Genomic DNA, 20,392 nt, shown 5'->3' on the forward strand with positions numbered 1-20,392 from the left:
ATGGAAAGAGTCAGCTTTGAAAAACATTTACCAAAACTACTGAACCCTACTACAAAAGTGATGTTCAAATAACAATGTGAGTTACGTTTGAAATGAATGAGTTAAATACAAAAGAGAATAACACAGTTGAACATTGCAAGGACCAAACAACTACTTTACCAAGGCACCATTATCAATGTCTCGATCTCTCTTCTGCATCTGCTCTATTGTGTTCTCCCACTGTTTAATGAGTTCTTGTCTTTCATTATGAATCTTACGAAAATCTTGTGCGGCTTTATCCAATTCTAACTGTCAGATAGAGAGCAAATAACATTTTTGTGAATTTAAGTGCATTTGCATACATCCCTTCGACAATTAAGAAATAAAAATCTTCACTAAACTAACCTGTGCACTTAGAGTCTCCGTAAGTTCGTTGTCAAGTACCTTTCTTCTCTGATTACATTCCAAAGTCAGTCTTTCTAATTGCAGGGTCAGTGCCTATGATGTAGTTGTATGTAAAAATATTCAAAATTATCATTTAACTTAAAAGCTATTAATATATCTCACATTAAGTACTATTATATTATAGATACACACCTATTTGCTATCTAAAACAATTACAAAACAATACATACATTATCCTTTAACCCCAAAGGGCTGCAATGAAAACTCAATTGTTTCTAAAAAGACTTTTAATACTTTTTAAAGTTAGAAAAAAAAATAAACAATAATTTGCCATTTAAAATTATTTAAAATAATGCATATGGTATTAAATCTATTAGAAAATAGCATGTTTCATAATACTAATGTATTAATACATTTATTACAAGTAGATTTTAAGTAATGGTTATAATATATTAAATAATAGCACTATAGTCTCAAATCAGCAAACACTGTATATTACATTCAAACTATTATTTAGACAGAAGTTGTTAAATTACTTATACGTAATTCTAATATAAAATTTTCTTCTCTGAAATGTTTTTTGAAAACTTTTCTCAATCAGGATTCTTAACCTGGAGTCTGTGGATCCCTAAATGGTCAGAGGGTTTCAGCAAAATTTTATGAGTATTTGAGTATAGTCACTTTTCTAAAGAGAGGATCCTTGGCTTTATTAGACTGTCAAAGGAGTCTCTGACGTAAAAAAAGTTTAAGAACTACAGCTTTTAAATTATAAATCTAATTCAAAAAAAGGGTTCACATACTACAGATTCAGAGAAAACCTAAGATTACAATTTATAATTTCTCACCCTAATTTTATTATCATCTTGTTGTGCATACTTCTGAAGAGTGAGGGCATCACTATCTTTATGAGCTGATTCTTCTAACCAGGCTTCCAATGCTTGCTGGTCCCAGTTCATTTGACATTTCAAACCATCCAATTTTTGAGTAGTTTTAAATATGTTATTCTAATTTCCAAAGAAAGGGGGCAGGGAGAGATTACAGAATATTATTTACTACACAAACTAAAATAAAACGTAGTATTACATACTACAGAACATATTAAAAAGGAAAGAAGAAATCCTGTCCCTTTCCCAACTTCCAGATATATATAATGCACCATATTTCATTATATAACAACCATACTTGTATTTAATTCTTCAGTTGTAATAGAGGGGAAATGATTATACAAGGTTGAGAATAACAGTTGAGTCAAAGATGGTTTAAAAAGGCTTTAGGGAAAGTCCCCCCAGAGCAATCTCTAATGTTAGTCACTCCACCAAATCCATCCCATGTGGATATACAATCTTAGTAAAAATAATGTGCTTGATAAGCTAACTCAAGCCCAAGTCAAGGCCCCATCAGCTCCATTTCCAATCAGATTCTTGCCTCTAAGAGGCTTCTTCTACAGAAATTTTGAAAGTAGTTTTAATTGAAATAAATATAGTTGTTAAGAAGATAAAAATATTTCTGTAAGTGAATAAGTCAGTCAGAGAAAGACAAATACCATATGATTTCACTCATACGTGGAATTTAAGAAACAAAACGGATGAACATAGGGGAAGGGAAGGAAAAATAAAATAAGATGGAAATTGAGAGGAAGGCAAACCATAAGAGACACTAAACTCTAGGAAACAAACTGAGGGTTGCTGGAGCAGAGGTGGGTAGGGGGAAGGGATAATTGGGTGATGGGCATTAAGGAGGGCACTTGATATAATGAGCCATGGATGTAATATGCAACTGATAAATGACTAAATTCTACCTCTGAAACTAATAAAAACATTTTTCTGTAAATGTATTCATTTAACAAATCTAGAGTCATAAAAGAAAGCAGATCAATATGCAAATAAACATAAATTAATATAATAAAATGTGTATGTACACATATGCATATACATGTGCGTTTCTATATGTATATGCACATATAAAGAGAAGAATTGAATTTGGAATGAGCTCCCAAATCAAGCAACTAAAAACAAAGGAAAAGAGAAAAAGAGGTTATAGTAGTTTAATATTAGAGTTACAGGCTAAATTAATATGAAAGGTAAAAATTTTGAATGAAAAATGAAACTCAGTATTAAAAGTAAGTTTTTTAATGTGGCCCTTTAAAAATATATGAATAAATTAGCCTAGTATCATATGATACTTCTGAATAAATTATGACTAGTATCACATAATAGACAGCCAGTGTGGTACTCTGCACATGGTGGCTCAATGAATAGTGGGAAAATAAATATAACATTCTATCGTTGCATTCAAATGACAACTCTACATGCCTTTCATTGTCCAAAAAACAATGTAAGTAAATGTCAGGAAACTAATGAATGTCTTTCTCATACAGAAAAAAAATCACTGTTTGTTTGGTGAGGGAAGAAAGAACAATAGCACAAAATTTTAAGTAACATTTCAATACATACTTCCTTATCACTTTTCTTTTCCTGTATTGAAGCCATTTCATTTTCCAGTCGTTGGATTTCATCCTTCACTCGTCCCAGTTCTCTTTCAGCAATGATCCTAAAATGCTCTTCACTTTCAATCTCATGCTCCCTGGCTTTACAAAGAGACTACAGAATAATTTACGAGATAGAAAAACGTTTTAATTTTTAATATTATAAAATATTTATAATAATCCATTAGCCCCCCAAAAAAGTTCCCACAAAATACTGAGATTAAGTACTATTAATTCCACTTCCCTGAAACCTAAACCATGTTAGACTTTATGATTCAGTGTACTTTGTGCTGTGTCCTAGTTGTAAGAAAGTCAGTTCATGGAATGACCTAGGAGAAAATACTGTTGTCAGCAATTTTCAGATATTATGTTAGTCTAGGGAAATTGAAGAAAACCAAAGTTAATAATGGTAAGACTTAAAAAAGATATAACTCATTACTTACCTAAAAAATAAGAAATAAAGTTTATTTAAAAATACTTGGGAAATGGGATGTTTCTATGAACTGATTATATATTCTAATTAAGAGATAATTTATAAATGACAATGTAAACACTGATGGTTATAAATATTTCCCAGAATATATTAACAAACCATCATGCCTTTGTGTTAAGTTTTACTTAATAAAATAGTATTTGTTGACTGTTGAGTTTGTAGTGCTTCAAAGTTATCACCATCAGTATTATTTTTAATTATTAGAGTGTATAGGAAGTTTATTGTCTTTTGTGTCTATTATCTGATTTAATTAAGGTTTAACTATAATGAAATATACCTACAGAGAGTCTCTGATTTTCAAATCCCCAACTCAGTGATTTAGTAACTTTAAGAAAAGATGTTCCAAACAGTTTATTAGTTAATCATATCAGGATTCTAAAATTTCAAGTATTGCTTTTAAAAGTTCATTAAATTTGTAGCTTCCTAATAAGATTTATACACAATAAAATGGCTATTTATCTGTATTAATTATAAATTGGCATTAAAAGCATGCTTTGTTCACTTTTAAGAATTACGTATCTTTCAAAGAAAGGTAGAGGCATTTAAAAAAAAAATAGTTTGAAATGGAAGTTAGTAAACTCTCCAGTGCTGATTTCCTGAGCTGATTTGCTGGGCATCATCAGGGAATGATATTCTACACATGAACAGACTGCCCATAAAACAGAAGCTTACTTAACTAATCACTCTAAGTTTTAAGTTTATTATTTATAGTTATATTCTAAAATGGATTATACTTTCCCTGGTTATCTTAAATAATACCCTAAATATAATTTAACTTTTCTATCATCTCAGGATCCTAAAATACCATGGTGCCCTAAGGGCTACTGAAGTGTGTGAAGGATGTGCTTCCACTCAAAAAGGCCCAGTGGATTGCACTGAAAAAGTGAAAAGGAGGTGGAAATTCTATCATGAGTTACACTAGGTCTATTCTGGCTTAAAATCATTGTTTGATCACTAAACCCTTCTCATATAATCTGATGCCTAATATTACATTAGACTGTATGAATGATTTCTTCTTTCAAATGAATTAGTTATTCCTGAACTCAGTGGCAGCAGTGAGTTCCTCAAAGCCTTTTTTTCCTACCTACTTTCAAGTTCAAGGTTATGTTCACAATAGTTTAGCTATGCTAAAGTTTCCTGTTGTATCTCTAAAATAAAATCACAGATGTAAATGCAATGTGAAATGTTCCATGACTACACATGGCATAATCAACATTATGTTGGCATAATTGTACCTGTGTAAATGAAAATTCTTGCTTAACATTTTTGAAGTGAGCAGTCATAGCATTAATTCGATCTTCATAGTCACGTAGCTGATCTTGCAAGCTTGACCTTTCCTCCTGCAGCTTTGACAACTGTAAATAATACGTGCGGTAATTTAGAGATTACTGTAGGAAAATTAGCACTACATTAAGACAATAGAAATCTCTCAGATTTCTCAGAAATCTCTCAGGGACCACTGCTAAGATGCAATTTTCATACAGCAGTACTTTAAGGGAAAAAAATGATTATTTTATTCCATAATTAAACCACAAGATCTCTAGAGCAAACCAGAGCATAATAACAGATATAACAAAAACACAGAACATGAACCATAAATTTGATAAGTAGTGGGATATACTTATATATATACAGGTATAATAGCTCCTCCCCGAACTCCTATGCAAAACCAACAGATTTAGGGCAAGCTGGACAGAACAGAACAACTCTCATGTGCTTAGACCCTTATTGTTAATAATTGAATTAGAACCCTGAGTAGAAACAAAACAATGCAAATGCATAACAAACAAACAAAAAAAAAAACTTTAGGAAATTACAAGATAGATTCTCAGGACAATTAGAATATATCACCCCTCAAAGCAATAACAAAAACTCAACAAAACAAAAAAATATCCTTTTTTATAGTCTTGATCTGTGGTTCCCAAAGTTGGGGCTACAACCCAGGAGGTATACAACAAAATCCACAATATTTGAATTTTTAAATAAGGAAGAAAGAAAATAAATACTAATGTACTGTATGTTATATCCTATATTTTATTAAACATACTAAGTAACATTAAATATGTATTTTTTGCTTTTTATTTCATTTCAGTTTTACTTTTTTTTTTAAGATTTTATTTATTTATCTGACAGAGAGAGAGACACAGGGAGAGAGGGAACACAAGCAGGGGGAGTGGGAGAGGGAGAAGCAGGCTTCCTGCTGAGCATGGAGCTGGATGTGGGGCTCGATCCCAGGACCCTGGGATCATGACCCGAGCCGAAGGCAGACACTTAACAACTGAGCCACCCAGGCACCCCCAGTTTTACTTTTAATTCCCTCTTTTATTTACTTTGTTGTTCTTTTTTATTTAAGATTATTTATTTATTTATTTGAGAGAGAAAGAGAGAGAGCATGAGAGGGGGGAGGGTCAGAGGGAGAAGAAGATTCCCCGCCCAGCAGGGAGCCCGATGTGGGACTCGATCCCGGAACTCCAGGATCATGACCTGACCCGAAGGCAGTTGTTTAAGCAACTGAGCCACCCAGGTGCCCCTGTTGTTCTTTTTTAAATTTATTAAGAGCAGTTCTTAATTTCCTTACTTTTTGTCACATGGATTACAATGGACTAAATGTTTGTGTCACCCTCAAATTCATATGTTGAGGCCCTTACCCACATGTGATGGTATGTGGGGGTGGGCCTTTGGGAGGTAAATAGGTTTAAATTAGGACCTGAAGGTAGGACCCTCATGATGGAATTAGTGTCCTTATAAAAACGAGAGACCAGAGCTTTCTTTCTCTCTGCCATGTGAGAACAAAGTGAGAAGGCAGCCATGTGCAAGCCAGGAACAGGGCTCTCACTAGAACCCAACCACGCTTCCACCCTGATCTCAACTTCTAGCCTTTCAGAACCTTGAAAAATGAATGTCTCGTTTTTAAGTCACTCAGTCTATGGTATTTTGTTACAGCAACCCAAGCCAACTAAGGCATTGATTTAAAAATGAAGGCATTTAAGCCTGTAAGTTTTCTCTAAGTAAGATTTTTGCTATTTCCAATGAATATAGGTGTGAAGCACTCTCTTTTTATTGTTTTCTAAAAGCTGACTTTCCCTTTCAATTTCTCTATGATAGAAGCGCTATCCAGGAATATATATCTGAGAAATTGGCCTAAGTATTTAAGACGGATGTCTTAGTCAGCTCAGGCTGCCGTAACAAAATGTCATAGACTGTGTGGCTTAAAGATCAGAAATTTATTTCTCATAGTTCTGGGGGCTGGGAAGTCCAGGACTGAGGTGCTAGCCAATTTGGTTCTTGTGAAATCTCTCTTCCTGACTTACAGACAGTGCCTTCTAGCTGCATACTCAAATGGTGGAGAGAGAGAGAGTTCTGGTCTCTCTTCCGCTTCATATAAAGATACTAATCGCATCATGGGAGCCACATTCTCATGACCTCATCTAAGCCTAATTACCTCCCAAAGGCCCCATTACCAAATTCCATCAATTGGAGATTAGGGCTTCAATATATGAATGGGGGAGGGAGATATTAGTCCATAACAATGGAGGATAATTTTTAAAATTATTTATTACAAATGCTATTGGTTATGATTAAGAGTATGGCCTATAAAATTCCTACCACTCATTTCTTTAATTGTGGTAAATATTCATAACCTACTTTTTATCATTTTAACCGTTTTTCAGTATATATTAAGAGTGGCATTAAGTACATTCATGTGTTGTGCAACCACTATCACCATCCACCTGAAAATTTTCATCTTCCCAAACTGAAACTCTGCCCATTAAACCCTAACTCTCCAGTCCCCTTCCCCCCAGCCCCTGGAAATTGCCATTCTACTTATATCTTTATGAATTTGACTACTCTAGGTATGTCATGTAAGTGGAACCATACAGTGTTTTATGTCCACCTTATTTCACTTCATATAATGTGTTTAAGGTTTATCATTCATTTTTAGTGCATTAAGGATTTTGTTCTGATATAGTAAATGATCCACCTTTGTAAATATTTTACAGACATATTCTTTAAAGTGTTTATTTAAGGGATATATATACTCTCTCTGTTTTTATTTTTATTGTATTATTCATAACTCTATATCCTTATTTTTGTCTATTAGAATTGTCCAGTTCTGAGGAGGTCAATATTGAAGTATCCTACTACAACTGTATTTTTTTGTCAAAATCTACTTGTATTTATAATAGCTTTTCCTTTTATGTACTTAGTTATTGCATTGTTTGGTGCATACAGCTTTATGACTTTTATTTTCTTCATCAGTTATAACTTTTATGATTGCATAATGAACCCAGAGCAAAAGCATCTGTTTTAATGAAAGCATAATGATTAACTCTCCACAAGCTGATAATTCCTTCCTCACAGAATTCCCAGACAATATTTTTTGCCTCTTTTAAATATAAAAGGTCATGCAAGGACCACCAGATACTTACTGAAAACTTACATCATGTGAGGGATATCAAGATAAACAAACAAACAAAAAGATCCCAGAGGAAACATAACTCAAGACACAAAAAAGAACTAAACACACACACACACACACACACTCAGCCAGACTGTAATTGATATTGTACTCCTAAAACAAGACCATACGCTACAAAAAAGCAACAAGCAAATAACCTGAAAATTAAAAATATGGTTGATAGAGCTGCAATGTAAAAATGACACAAAACCCTAAAAGCTTCCAGAGATTAAAACTATAACCTACAAAAAAATGGAAATCATTCTAATATGAGATTACTCACCAACATCACTACTGGAAGATAATACTTTGCAAATTCTGTGGAAAAAAAAAATTTTTTTTTTAAAGATTTTATTTATTTATTTGAGAGAGAGAATGAGATAGAGAGAGCATGAGAGGGGGGAGGGTCAGAGGGAGAAGCAGACTCCCTGCTCAGCGGGGAGCCCGATGCGGGACTCGATCCTGGGACTCCAGGATCATGACCTGAGCCGAAGGCAGTCGCTTAACCAACTGAGCCACCCAGGCACCCGGAAAAAATATTTTTAACCTAGAATATTCTACCCAGCCAAAACTATCAAATGTGAGATTAAATAAAAAACATTTTCAGTTCGGAGTTTTCCTCCTATACACCCTTCTCAGGGACACCCAAGAAAGTATTTCATCAAAACAAGGAAATAACCCAAGAAAGAAGATATGTGATCTAGGAAATAGAGCATCAATGCAGTAAAGGAATAAAGGAAATACTCAAGTTAACACTTGGAAAATAGGCTTGTGGAAAAAAATCCATATTAAAAAATACAGGACTCTAGAAGGAAGGAGTGGAGGGAGAAAGAAGGTATCTTGAAGATCTGATACTATGACTTAAAGAATATAAACTTAAAGCAGGCAATGCAAGAAATTAATTGGCAACTAAGGATGCAATGAATCAAAAGCACAGTACTACGGACCCTTCTTGAAACAACTACTTAAGGATAGAACCCAACCAGTCAAAAGACGAATTAAAGTGAAAAATCCAAGAAAAGGTAAACTGAGTAAAAGTGGCTGCATTAAGGACCATTAAATCAGTTTAAATATAAAACTAAGACTAAACACTTGTAGTAAATTAAGGACACTGGACAGAATGAAAATAAAATAAACCTTGATAATATAAAAATAATAAAACTACTATTTTTTAATGGGGTAAAAGGTGGTAGAAAGAAGTGTGGGAGTTAATTTCTTTGTTTTAAAAATGAAAAATGAGGGGCGCCTAGGTGGCTCAGTTGGTTAAACGACTGCCTTCGGCTCAGGTCATGATCCTGGAGTCCCGGGATCGAGTCCCGCATCGGGCTCTCTGCTCAGCAGGGGGTCTGCTTCTCCCTCTGACCCTCTTCCCTCTCGTGCTCTCTGTCTCTCATTCTCTCTCTCTCAAATAAATAAATAAAATCTTTAAAAAAAGAATAAAAAAAATTAAAATGAAAAATGAAAGATCAGGGAATCAACCCATACTGTCAACAAATGAAACAAAACATTTTTTAAACAATAATTTAACCATTTCATTTTTTTCTTATAGTTTTTCCTAATGTTAAGAAAATTTTTTAGCAATCATTATCTGTTGTAATCAAGTAATATTTATTTGAAATTCAACAATCCCTCTCTTTTGTCTCTTAAGTAAAATTAGATTATTTTTATTAAATAAAAATTGTTATGTTAAAAACAGCACATATAGTAGGATTCCATTCTTACAATACTTCTGTTTGTCTTTTCTATCTACATATCTGTAGATAATGATGTCTGGAATATTTGTTTAATGTCATGACAGTCACACTTCTATAGTCAACAGTAGGTATTTCGAGGAGGGAATACTCTTTTATTTTATACCCTTCTGTTCTGTTTGAATGGTTTAAACTTACCGGAGTTGCTTTTTTAATGCCACTTAAAGTGAAGTGATTACGAACCCTCACTCTTCTTTCTATTGCTCTGTAATATTTTTTAAATAGCTAATATAGGGGCGCCTGGGTGGCTCAGTCGTTAAGCGTCTGCCTTCGGCTCAGGTCATGGTACCAGGGTCCTGGGATCGAGCCCCGCATCGGGCTCCCTGCTCCACGGGAAGCCTGCTTCTCCCTCTCCCACTCCCCCTACTTCTGTTCCTGCTCTCGCTATCTCTCTCTGTCAAATAAATAAATAAAATCTTTAAAAAAAAATTATTAAACTTTAAAAAAAATAGCTAATATAATTACTATGTATATAAAATTATATGAGACAAATATTATGGTAATAATACCAAAAACTAACATTTGAATGGAAGTTTAACCTATATTAATGTGCTTAGAGCTGTTTAAGGATCCTTTGAAATAATTATTTTATTTATTTCCAGTTTATAGAAGAAACAGGCTCACTCATGGTAATTAGGATCTAAACCCAGGGCTGGATACTTCTTAATATTATTATTCCTCAGTACTCAGTGCTAAATCTCTTATTTTCCCTAATGTAGCCCTTCATTAAAACAAACAAAAAACTGCAGCCATCTAATTTAGACATGAATAAATATGTCAGAGTATTTTGAAAAAAAACTTCAAAAAACAGTGAAGGATTTTCATTTTCATTTTTCAGAGGAAAGAAAACCTTCTCTTCCATTCTATAAAGTAATGTAATCATCATCCGTTCTTCTTGGACCCTCTTCTCCACAACACACTGCCATGTGATAGAACTTTAGACTGACTGTTAAAGGTTTTTAAAAGTTTTCTGAGCCGGTTGCAATTTTATTTTTAACAACTATTATGCATTGGTTGCAAGCTGGTGTAAAATATTCCTTACAACGTAAAATATTTTGTATCACTCTGTGCCAACATTCTCACTTTGAAAAGCTGCAAACTGTACATTTTACATTCTTACTAGAACGTTCCTCTTGAAAACATTTCTTCGAGTCACTTTCAACTTTAAATGTCATAGGCAGAAACTCAAAAAGAAATGTCAACCAGAACGTGTTTTGCTTATAAACATCCGCTAACAACTGTTGCTACGAAAACCGCAGAAGTCCCTTTGCAAGCCGCGCTTAATTCTGAGGAAGGAAAAGTGGACCCGGGAATCAGCCTTTCCCCTCCTGCCCACGAGGCTGGAAATGAGTACGTGGAGCAGAAGAGGACAGAGTAACGACTCAGGCTTTATGTCCTGAATATTAATTATCGTTTCAATTTATATTTTGTAATGCTTAGCCAAGTTCCGAAAAGGGCGGGCAGGTGAGGGAGGAAGAAGATGGTGCGGGTGAGAGAGAAGAGATGAAACTCGGGAAGGAAAGGGGAGAAATAAAAGGGTTGGGGTATTCTGCCAACCAGAAAGTTCTTCCTCTTTACCCCGCCTTCTTCGCCCGATCCTTACCTGATCTTCCAGTATCTTGTTCTCCTCATTTGCCACCGGGATAGCAAACCCATCGTCCCAATGCAGCTCCGCCAAGAATTCGCTACTCATGATGGCAAACGGAGAGGGGACCTCTGACAGGCTGTGGAGGAAAGATCCGCTTGCTCGTCGAGCCCGGCAGCAGCACGCGAGGCAATCCCCCGCACCCGCAAAGCGCCCCTGTAATTACCACCGCAGCCCTAGCAACCGTCCCGCGCCCTTAGTTACCAAACAGGAAGTGCTCGTGCCGCAAGGCAAAACTTCCGGTTGAGAGCTCGGTCCCTAGATCACGAGCAGCTTTTCCTTTTTGAGTTCCCAGGGAAGCGGAGCACTTACTCGCTCGGGTTGCCAGGCGCCAGCATAACTTTCCCTCAAATTGGGGTCGTCCCCCCGGAGCGCTCCTGGAGGGTGTAAAGTCGGTGGCGCCTGCGGTCTCCAGGCCACACGGGGTACGGGAATGGCATTGCACCACGCAACTGCCGGATCGCGCGCAGATGGGAGCTAAAGAAAACCGTAAAGCCGACTTTCAAGTGGTGTTTGTTGAGTTTCCTCCGTAGGTGAAATCTCGTAGGCTGAAGTAGACTGGCATTTCCGAAGCACAGTTCATCCCTTAGAATCGCTGATGTGTGTTTCGATCTTTGTGTTAATCTCCTGGTCTTCTTCACAATGCTCGTCTGCCCTTTGCAGCGCGTCCTAGCTAACCGCGGACGAGGACTGCGCAGAGATGGCAAACTTGGGGCGCAGAGTTTGGTGGTCTCTCCCTCGCCACTCCTACACCTTATTTTTCTCTTTACATTTTCATTTGTTAACATTCACAAATCTTCTCTTTCCCACAGAAATCTGTAATTCTTCCTAATCTCGAAAAAGGAAACACTGAGCCCACATTATCATGAAGGCATTATTTGGCTGAAGAGGCGCCCCCTTTAGACTGGCAAGCACTTCACCAATTCAGTAATGTGAATTACCTACTTCGCACTGGTAGACATTAGAGTTTACAGCTTCTGTTCTATAGCATCTCAGAACTGGAAAGAATAAAACAATCAGCTAATCTAATCATTTCATCTTCCAGATTAAGAAAACTGAGGCTCCCTAAAGTGAAGCGATTAAAGTCGCAGCACTTGAACCAGGATACAGATCTCCTACTACAAACTATACTGTCATGAGAAATGTTCTTGGCTGAAATACCTCTACTACAGCATCATGAGCTTAAATTAATTTTGCTTATCCAATAAGCAACTGTCTGTAGCCTTTTTGCCCTTTTGAATTTTATCTTACCATTATTTTGTTACACTTTTTATTATAAAAAGTTTAAATATAAAAAAGAATAAAGGGGGGGCGAGATGTGGGAAAAAAGAATAGAGCAGGGTATGATGAATGCCCACATACTCATTATCTTGATTTAACATATTTTGCCACATTCACTTCATCTATATTTTTTGCTGAAGCATTTTAAAGAAAATCGCAGACCTCATGACATTTCATGCCCAACTATTTGAGCATGCATCACTAATGTTTAACAGTCAATATTTTCTAACATAAATACAGTATAATTATCACATCTATCAAAACTAACAATATCAAAATTCTTGAATATCATTTCATAACCATTTCAATTGTCCTGAAAATGTCTTTTTACCATTGGTTTGTTACTATACTTTTGAAATCTTGTAGTTTTATCTCCTTGTGCTTACATGGTTTTCCATATATTTAATCTTATGGACTGTTTCTCTAGTCTCAAAGAGTCTCAAAGACTAAAATTAGCTTTTTGTATTCTTAAAAGCATTTATCTTTTATCTTCTATCACCATACAAATATTTTATACATACTTTATAGATGTATTAAATGTAGCATATGTGATATATATTATTTCACTGAATGACATTACTCAGATGCAATGAAATTTTATTATTCTTAGAAACAACTTTTATACATTTGACTATCTAAGTATATTCCATGCATCAAAGTGTAATGAACACATTCCTTCACTGAAATACTGTATTTATCGATATATACAACTACCATCTTTAGAAAGAATTTTTATATGTGTGCCTTTATGGAGTATATTAAATGCAGCACAGTGTGGCGAAACATCATTCACTGTAAATAACACTGTACTTATTCACATATACAACATTCTTAGAAATATCTTCTATCGGGGGTAGAATTAGTACAGCATTTTATCCCTCACTTCTGCAATGCCTAAATTCCCGAGGTGGTGGAGGAGAAAGACAGCTTGTAGGGGGGATTTCAACCTGTGTGGAATAATGGAAATTTAGAGCTTAAATAACCTTATAAAAGATGATCTTTTATTTTATAATAGTTTAGTCATTCCTACTAATGAAAATGTTAGTATCCAGCACATATTGAGATGGCATATAGTTATTTATACTGGAGATTTGTTATGGCAATGCTGCTTCCTAAAATTATTAGTGTTGTTCTGCCCATATGTCTTAAACATTCTTTTCTAATTTCTCATCCCCATTACTAATGTGAATACTGAGGCAGCTGCCTCAGCCTGTGCCAATCTGCTGATCCACCCTTCTGTGTTAGCTGGAGCTGCCAAATCCATGACTGCAGCTGTCTTTGCTATGTTCTCCTGCAGGCCCCAAGGACATCAGAAGTCTGGCAGACAAATCCATGCAAAGAGTCCCATTCCTCATGTCTCATGGATTCTATTTCCTGAATTTCAGGAATTTTGTACAATGCTGAATTTTGTACAAAATGTCCGTACATTCTCCTAATTCTACATTTCTGCCTTAAAACGATATTCCTGCTTCTCCACCTCATCACCACAGCATTCCATATCATCCAGTTGCCACTTTTAGAATCCCACTATTATAACTCGACTTGAATTTACTCAGATCTAGACTTGGAAACAAAACCCGAAGTTTTACAAGCCTTGTTGCTGACCATGAAATACTCAATTTAATCCCAAAACGCTAAGGTAGATGTTACTCTTTTTTTTTTTTAAAGATTTTATTTATTTATTTGAGAGAGAGAGAATGAGAGAGAACACATGAGAGAGGGGAGGGTCAGAGGGAGAAGCAGACTCCCTGCCGAGCAGGGAGCCCGATGTGGGACTCGATCCAGGGACTCCAGGATCATGACCTGAGCCGAAGGCAGTCGCTCAACCAACTGAGCCACCCAGGCACCCTAGATGTTACTCTTTTTAACTACTGCATTCCCAAGTAGATAAACTTCATCCAAATCAGATTTTTCAGGTTAAAATATGAAGAGGTTTATGGTTTTGCAAAAATAATGTGATATTTGTAAAAAAAAAAAAAAAGAAAGAAAGAAAAAGAAAAATACATATATGTATAAAGAAAAAGGAAAAGATATCTTTCACCTCCCACTAATCTCATTCCCAAGAGTTTGCCACTGTTTGGCATGTGTCCTACCAGTATTTTTTTAAGTAAAGCTATATATACATAGATATATTAATTTTTCCCATAGAAATAGAATCATATTATAAATATTCTTTTGCAGATTCATTTTATCACTTAACAATAGTGGCCATGTTTCATATCAGTACATTAGATCTTTGGTCTTTTAATGGCAGCTTAAACTTCAGTATTATCCATCAATTTTAACTTTTTAAACAATGCTACAATGAACATTTTTATAATACTGTATTTCATCAAGTCTGGGGTCTACTTATTCTCACATCTGAATATCTCTAAAGTTGGGATACATATTTCAATCAGTAGTGTTTTTGATTTGGTGAATAAGAGATAACCTTGCACACATATGTGTTTCTGCATGACCTATTCTTAGAAGTAAAATTAATGGAAAACATATATAAGCAATTTTATTTTGATAGATACTACTGAATTCTTTGAAAATGTCTTTATATACCAACAGAATATGGCAGTATCCTTACATACTCTACATATTATGAAGTAATATTTTATAACCTAAAGAGAAAAATATGGTATCTTGTTGTTTATTGCCAATTTTTAAATTATGAGACTGAGCATCACATTTCTTCTGCTAAGAATTTATCATATCCTAAGACAAGTACCATATGATTTCACTCATATATGGAATTTAAGAAACAAATGAACAAAGAAAAAAAAGAGACAAACAAGAAAAGACTCTTAACGATAGAGAGCAAACAGATGGTTACCACAGGGGACGTGGGTGGGAGATAGTTAAAACAGGTCAAGAGAATGAAGAGTACACTTATCATGATGAGCACTGAGTGATGTTCAGAATTGGTGAATCACTATATTGTACCCCTGAAACTAACATAACACTGTACATTAATTATATTGGAATTTTTAAAAATAAAAATAAATAAATAAAATGGATCATATCCTTTGCCCATCCATCTCATTAGGTTGTCTCTTCTTTTTGAACTTTAACAGTGCTTTCTATTTTATGGACAGTATTCTTTGTGCATGCTTGTGTGTGACATGTGTGTATGAACAGTATTTTTCTCCCAATCTGTTTTTTGGGGGTTTTAAAACTTTGTTTTTGGTATATTTTGCCATACCACCTCAGAAACTGCTCTTGTTGCCATTAGTATGCTTCATACTCCAATGGGAAGTTTAGCATCAACTCGCCAGATCTATGCACTGCATTGAGCTCAGCTATTCCTTCCCTCTTTTTTTCTCATGGCTTTTTAGGACTATCAGTTTCCCGGTAACCTTCTCAGTCTCATTTGTTGCTTTATTTTGTCCTGTTTGGCTTCTTAATATTGGTATTCTTCGAGACCCAAAGCTTGCCTCTCTACTCTTCTCTTACACTTGCTTCCTAGGTGATCATATCCATTTTCATGGCTTTAAGTACCATGGACTTCTTTAACAACTCCCCTTAGTATTTCTGTATCCCAGATCTCTCTTCTACACTAAACATATGTCCAACCGCCTCTCTGACAGTTCCACTGAGATGTGTCCTAGATGAGATGCCTCAAACCTAATACAAAGGTGCAAGACAGAATTCTTGATTTCATCCCACACATATTTCAAACCTCTTTCTCAGTCTTTCCTAGCACAGTAGAACCAAAGCCATATATCCAGTGTACAAAATCAAATCCTCGCTGTCATTACTGACTCCTTCCTCTTCCTCACCTTCCACCTCCAATACATCACTATGACATCTCACTTCTACCCTCAAGTCTATATTGATTCTACTTCTCTCCATCTTCACTGCCATCACTCCAATTTGGACTATCATCATTTCTCACTGCACTAATGCAGCTGTGTCCTCAATATATCCAGTCCTTTCTTCAATGTTCTTTTTCTATTCCAGCATCCAATCCAGCATACCACATTGCATTTTGTTGTAATGTCTCCTTAGTCTCCCCTGGTCTGTGACAAGTTCTCAGTTTTTTCTTGTTTTTCATGACCTGGACAGAACTGAGAAGTACTGGTCAGGTGTTTTGTAGAATGATATTTGGTTTATCTGATGGTTTTCTCATACTTAGGACAGAGTAATGGGTTTTAGGAAAGAAACCCATAGAGGTGAAGTGCACTTCTCATCAAATCCTATCAGTGAGTACATGTTCTCATGACATCACTGGTGATTTTCATCTTGATCATTTTGTTAAAGTAGCATTTGCCAGGTTTCTTTTTTTTTTAATTAAAATATAATTAGCATACAGTGTTATATTAGTTTCAGGTGTACAGTGTAATGATTCAACAATTCTGTATATTACTCAGTGCTCATCAAGATAAGCATACTCTTGGTTCCCTGTATCTATTTCACCCCACTTTATTTTTTTAAAGATTTTATTTATTTGACAGAGAGAGAGAGTGCGCACACACAAGCATGGGGAGTGCAGGCAGACTGAGAGGGAGAAGCAGGCTTCCCACCGAGCAGGGAGCCTGATGCGGGGCTCGATCCCAGGACCCTGGGATCATGACCTGAGCCAAAGGCAGATGCTTAACCAATTGACCCACCCAGGCGCACCTATTTCATCCCATTTTAAAACTACTATTTTCCTTTCCAAACTCTGAGTGATTCAATATTCAGCCTGCCCTCAAGGAGGGAGATTACACCCTACCTCCTAAAAGGGGAGTACCTACATGTATTATTTGAAATTTTTCCATAGGTAAGATTATCTCTTCTCCATTTATTTATTCAATTATTAATTAATAGCACTATGGACTAATATATACTTTATACTTTGGATTCCAAACTATGCTGTTTTGTTGCTCAATTTGTTCCAGATTGAGCCATTGGCCCCTGTCTCTTTGACACACCTTCATCCTTTTGAGCACCTCTTTACTGTCTGGCATTGCAAAATGCCCCAGGATCATCTTGTTTTTTTCCTTACCCAGCCTAAGAATTAGCCATTTCTCCAAGGAGCCCTGGTTCCTTTTGGTGGAGAATGGTGTTTAGAAACCAAGATCTGGGCTCTGGGTATGTTTGTTGCTATGGGGTTGTCATTATTTCTGGGTCCTCTCAGCAGACAGAATTAGATAACATATGTATGTATATTAACCCAAGAATTCATACATATATATTATTGTCTTTGTATCTATCTACCTGTATAAGCTAAACATTGGTACCTACTGATGTCTCTGACTCCAATCTAGTACCACAGAGTTCATTCTAGCCTGCCCTTCTTATTTGAAACTTTCCTTCTGACAGTGAGAAACCTTACTCCCACTATTCATCATCCATTTACTTATTTCTTCAACTTCAATATACATTTAAACTAGTTCCATAATTATTAACATACTCTCAGTACAAGCCTTTTCAAGGACATATGTTTTTATTTTTCCTAGATAAATACCAAAGGATACAAATGCTAACCATAGGGTAAGGTGTATATGTTTAGTTTTATAAAAACATGCCTGACCTTTTTGGCTTAGTTAGAATTAAATCCAAACTCCTTAACCTGTCTACAAAGTCCTACGTGATCTGATCCCTGCTTGTTTTTTCCAACCTCATCTCTTGCCATCTTTCCTCTCATTCACTATGTTTCAGCTACCCTGGCTTTTTAAAATTGTTTTGTTAGAACCTCAAAAAACGAAGGTGTCTTCCAGACTTGAGGGCTTCATATATGTTGATCCTTCTCCCTGGAACATTTTCCTCCCGTGACTATAGTTCTGTATATTCTTCGGTTCTATAGTATTCTTCAGGGTTCCTTAGTCTTCAGTTTATATATAACCTCCTTATAGAGATCTTCCTTGCCCATTTAATCCAACATAGCTTTTTCCTGTTATTCTTTCTTAAAGCAAAATTTTCACATTTAGCAATTTCATTCAGACAACTCACCACAATTGGCATTTAATGTTTTTATTTGCTTGTTTATTTATTTTTGATCTTTGCCATTAGACTACAATATGCATGACAGTAGGAACCAGATGCATTTTGTTTACCCTATATTCAGAAACTGGAACAATACCCGTACCTGGCAGTGCTCAATAAAAATCTGCTGAAAGAGGGCGCCTGGGTGGCTCAGTCATTAAGCGTCTGCCTTCGGCTCAGGTCATGATCCCAGGGTCCTGGGATCGAGCCCCGCATCGGGCTCCCTGCTCGGCAAGAAGCCTGCTTCTCCCTCTCCCATTCCCCCTGCTTGTGTTCCTGCTCTCGCTATCTCTCTGTGTCAAATAAATAAATAAAATCTTTAAAAAAAAAATCTGCTGAAAGAATCAGTATGAATAAAAAGAGTTTTAAATGTTTGTAATTAAATCTATCAGTCTTCCTCGATAACTTTTGTTTTACACCACACTAGGGAGAGCCTTTTCCAGAAGACTATAAAAATGATCTCCAAAAGTTTTTCTAGTATTCTTAGAATTATATATTAAGGGGCGCCTGGGTGGCTTAGTTGGCTGGGCATCTAACTCTTGATTTCAGCTCAGGTCGTGATCTTGCGGTCCTGGGATCGAGCCCTGTGTCGGGCTCTGCACTCAGGGTGGAGTCTGCCTGAGAGTCTCTCTCTCCCTCTTCCTCTGCCTATCCCCCTTACCCGCACTCTCTAGATGAATGAACGAGTGAATGAATGAATGAACAAATAAATAAGTAAAATCTTTTTTAAAAAGAATTATATATTAAACTTTAATGCACATAAAATTATGTTTGTGCATGAGAAGTAGATTCACAGTTCTCTCTCAAAACAAATAATTTTCTCAGCACCATTTATTAAATAAGTATCTTGCTTTTTGGTTTGAAATGTTCCCTTAAGTACTAAATTCTCATATATACAAAAACATGTTTCTGGATATGTGGTATTTCACTAATGTATTTATCTGCCTCTATAAAAGTACCGCAGTTTTGAGTAGCACAGCTTCTGAATATGGTAGGGCCAACCACAACAGCTATTACCACAACTCTTCTTGTCTACCCTCAAACACTTCCTTGAAGCCAAGTTGTCAAGTTTTCCAGCTCCCTCCAAAAAAAAGAGGAGGACTCAGAATCCTAGGAATTTCACTGAAGTCTCTCTAAATATACATAATAACTTCAAAACACTGAAACTTTTTTTATTGTCTTCCTACCCAGAAAAATGGTAAATGTCTCCATTTTTTCAGGTTTTCTTTTATGCAATTCATTCTTAAATCGTTGCATATGATTCAGATTCAGAGCATTTATGTAAACTCAGAAGAAACTTCCAAGATTGCCTGGGGCTACAACATGCCCTTCAGCAATGTGCAATCCTTCTGTGCTGCTACTGCTTAGGTACTCACTCTCTCCTGAGGAAATCCATTTATTATGAAATAGTTAATGACCTGGATAATGACCTAACAGTCTTATTGGGAAAATGTCAGAGGAGTCTCATACCTCTCCTGTTCCTCAATTTCCTTACCTATACAAAATATATTCTCAGTGGCGAATATACTGACCAGTATCTACAACATCTTGCAGACGTATACATTTCACAAGGGCTGAATCAGATATTTCACTGCTCTGTTGGATGCTGTTAATGAAAAAGATGGATTTAACTCTTTACAAAGGAACATTTACATCACAGACCAATATTATGCAGTATTTTTGAAATCACTGTTCCTTTTTTCTCAATGTTTTTATCTTTGTTTCTGAAACACAGTAATCACTTAATACTTGCTAAATTAATGAATAGATTATTCCCAAGGATTTATTTCTCCTGGTAACAGGGGGCCACAACTATAGTTAAATAAAACATTTTCTACTACAGAGAAATAGTAGAGTAAAGACCTCTCTAATTACAGGCTTTCTAATATCCTTTTCTAGGAAATACATGTTCACAAAATGTATTTAGCCCATTGCAACC

General features: G+C 35.8%; 1 protein-coding gene across 1 annotated transcript in view; it reads right to left on the reverse strand.

Moving 5' to 3' along the window:
• CCDC39 (coiled-coil domain containing 39) overlaps positions 1–11,869 on the reverse strand; it is a 49,776-nt gene extending 37,907 nt beyond the window's left edge. Inside the window, exons 1-6 of the mRNA XM_034999517.1 lie at positions 11,176–11,869; positions 4,598–4,717; positions 2,838–2,984; positions 1,230–1,388; positions 385–477; positions 160–288 (exon numbers count right to left, since the gene is read on the reverse strand). Coding sequence (XP_034855408.1) covers positions 160–288; positions 385–477; positions 1,230–1,388; positions 2,838–2,984; positions 4,598–4,717; positions 11,176–11,265 — 738 coding nt within the window. The 5' untranslated portion in view covers positions 11,266–11,869. The remainder of the gene's footprint in view (positions 1–159; positions 289–384; positions 478–1,229; positions 1,389–2,837; positions 2,985–4,597; positions 4,718–11,175) is intronic.
• Positions 11,870–20,392: the final 8,523 nt, after the last annotated feature.

The sequence above is a fragment of the Mirounga leonina genome, unplaced genomic scaffold (assembly GCF_011800145.1).
Source record: "Mirounga leonina isolate KUSES-001 unplaced genomic scaffold, KU_Mleo_1.0 Mir_115, whole genome shotgun sequence".
NCBI lineage: Eukaryota > Metazoa > Chordata > Mammalia > Carnivora > Phocidae > Mirounga > Mirounga leonina.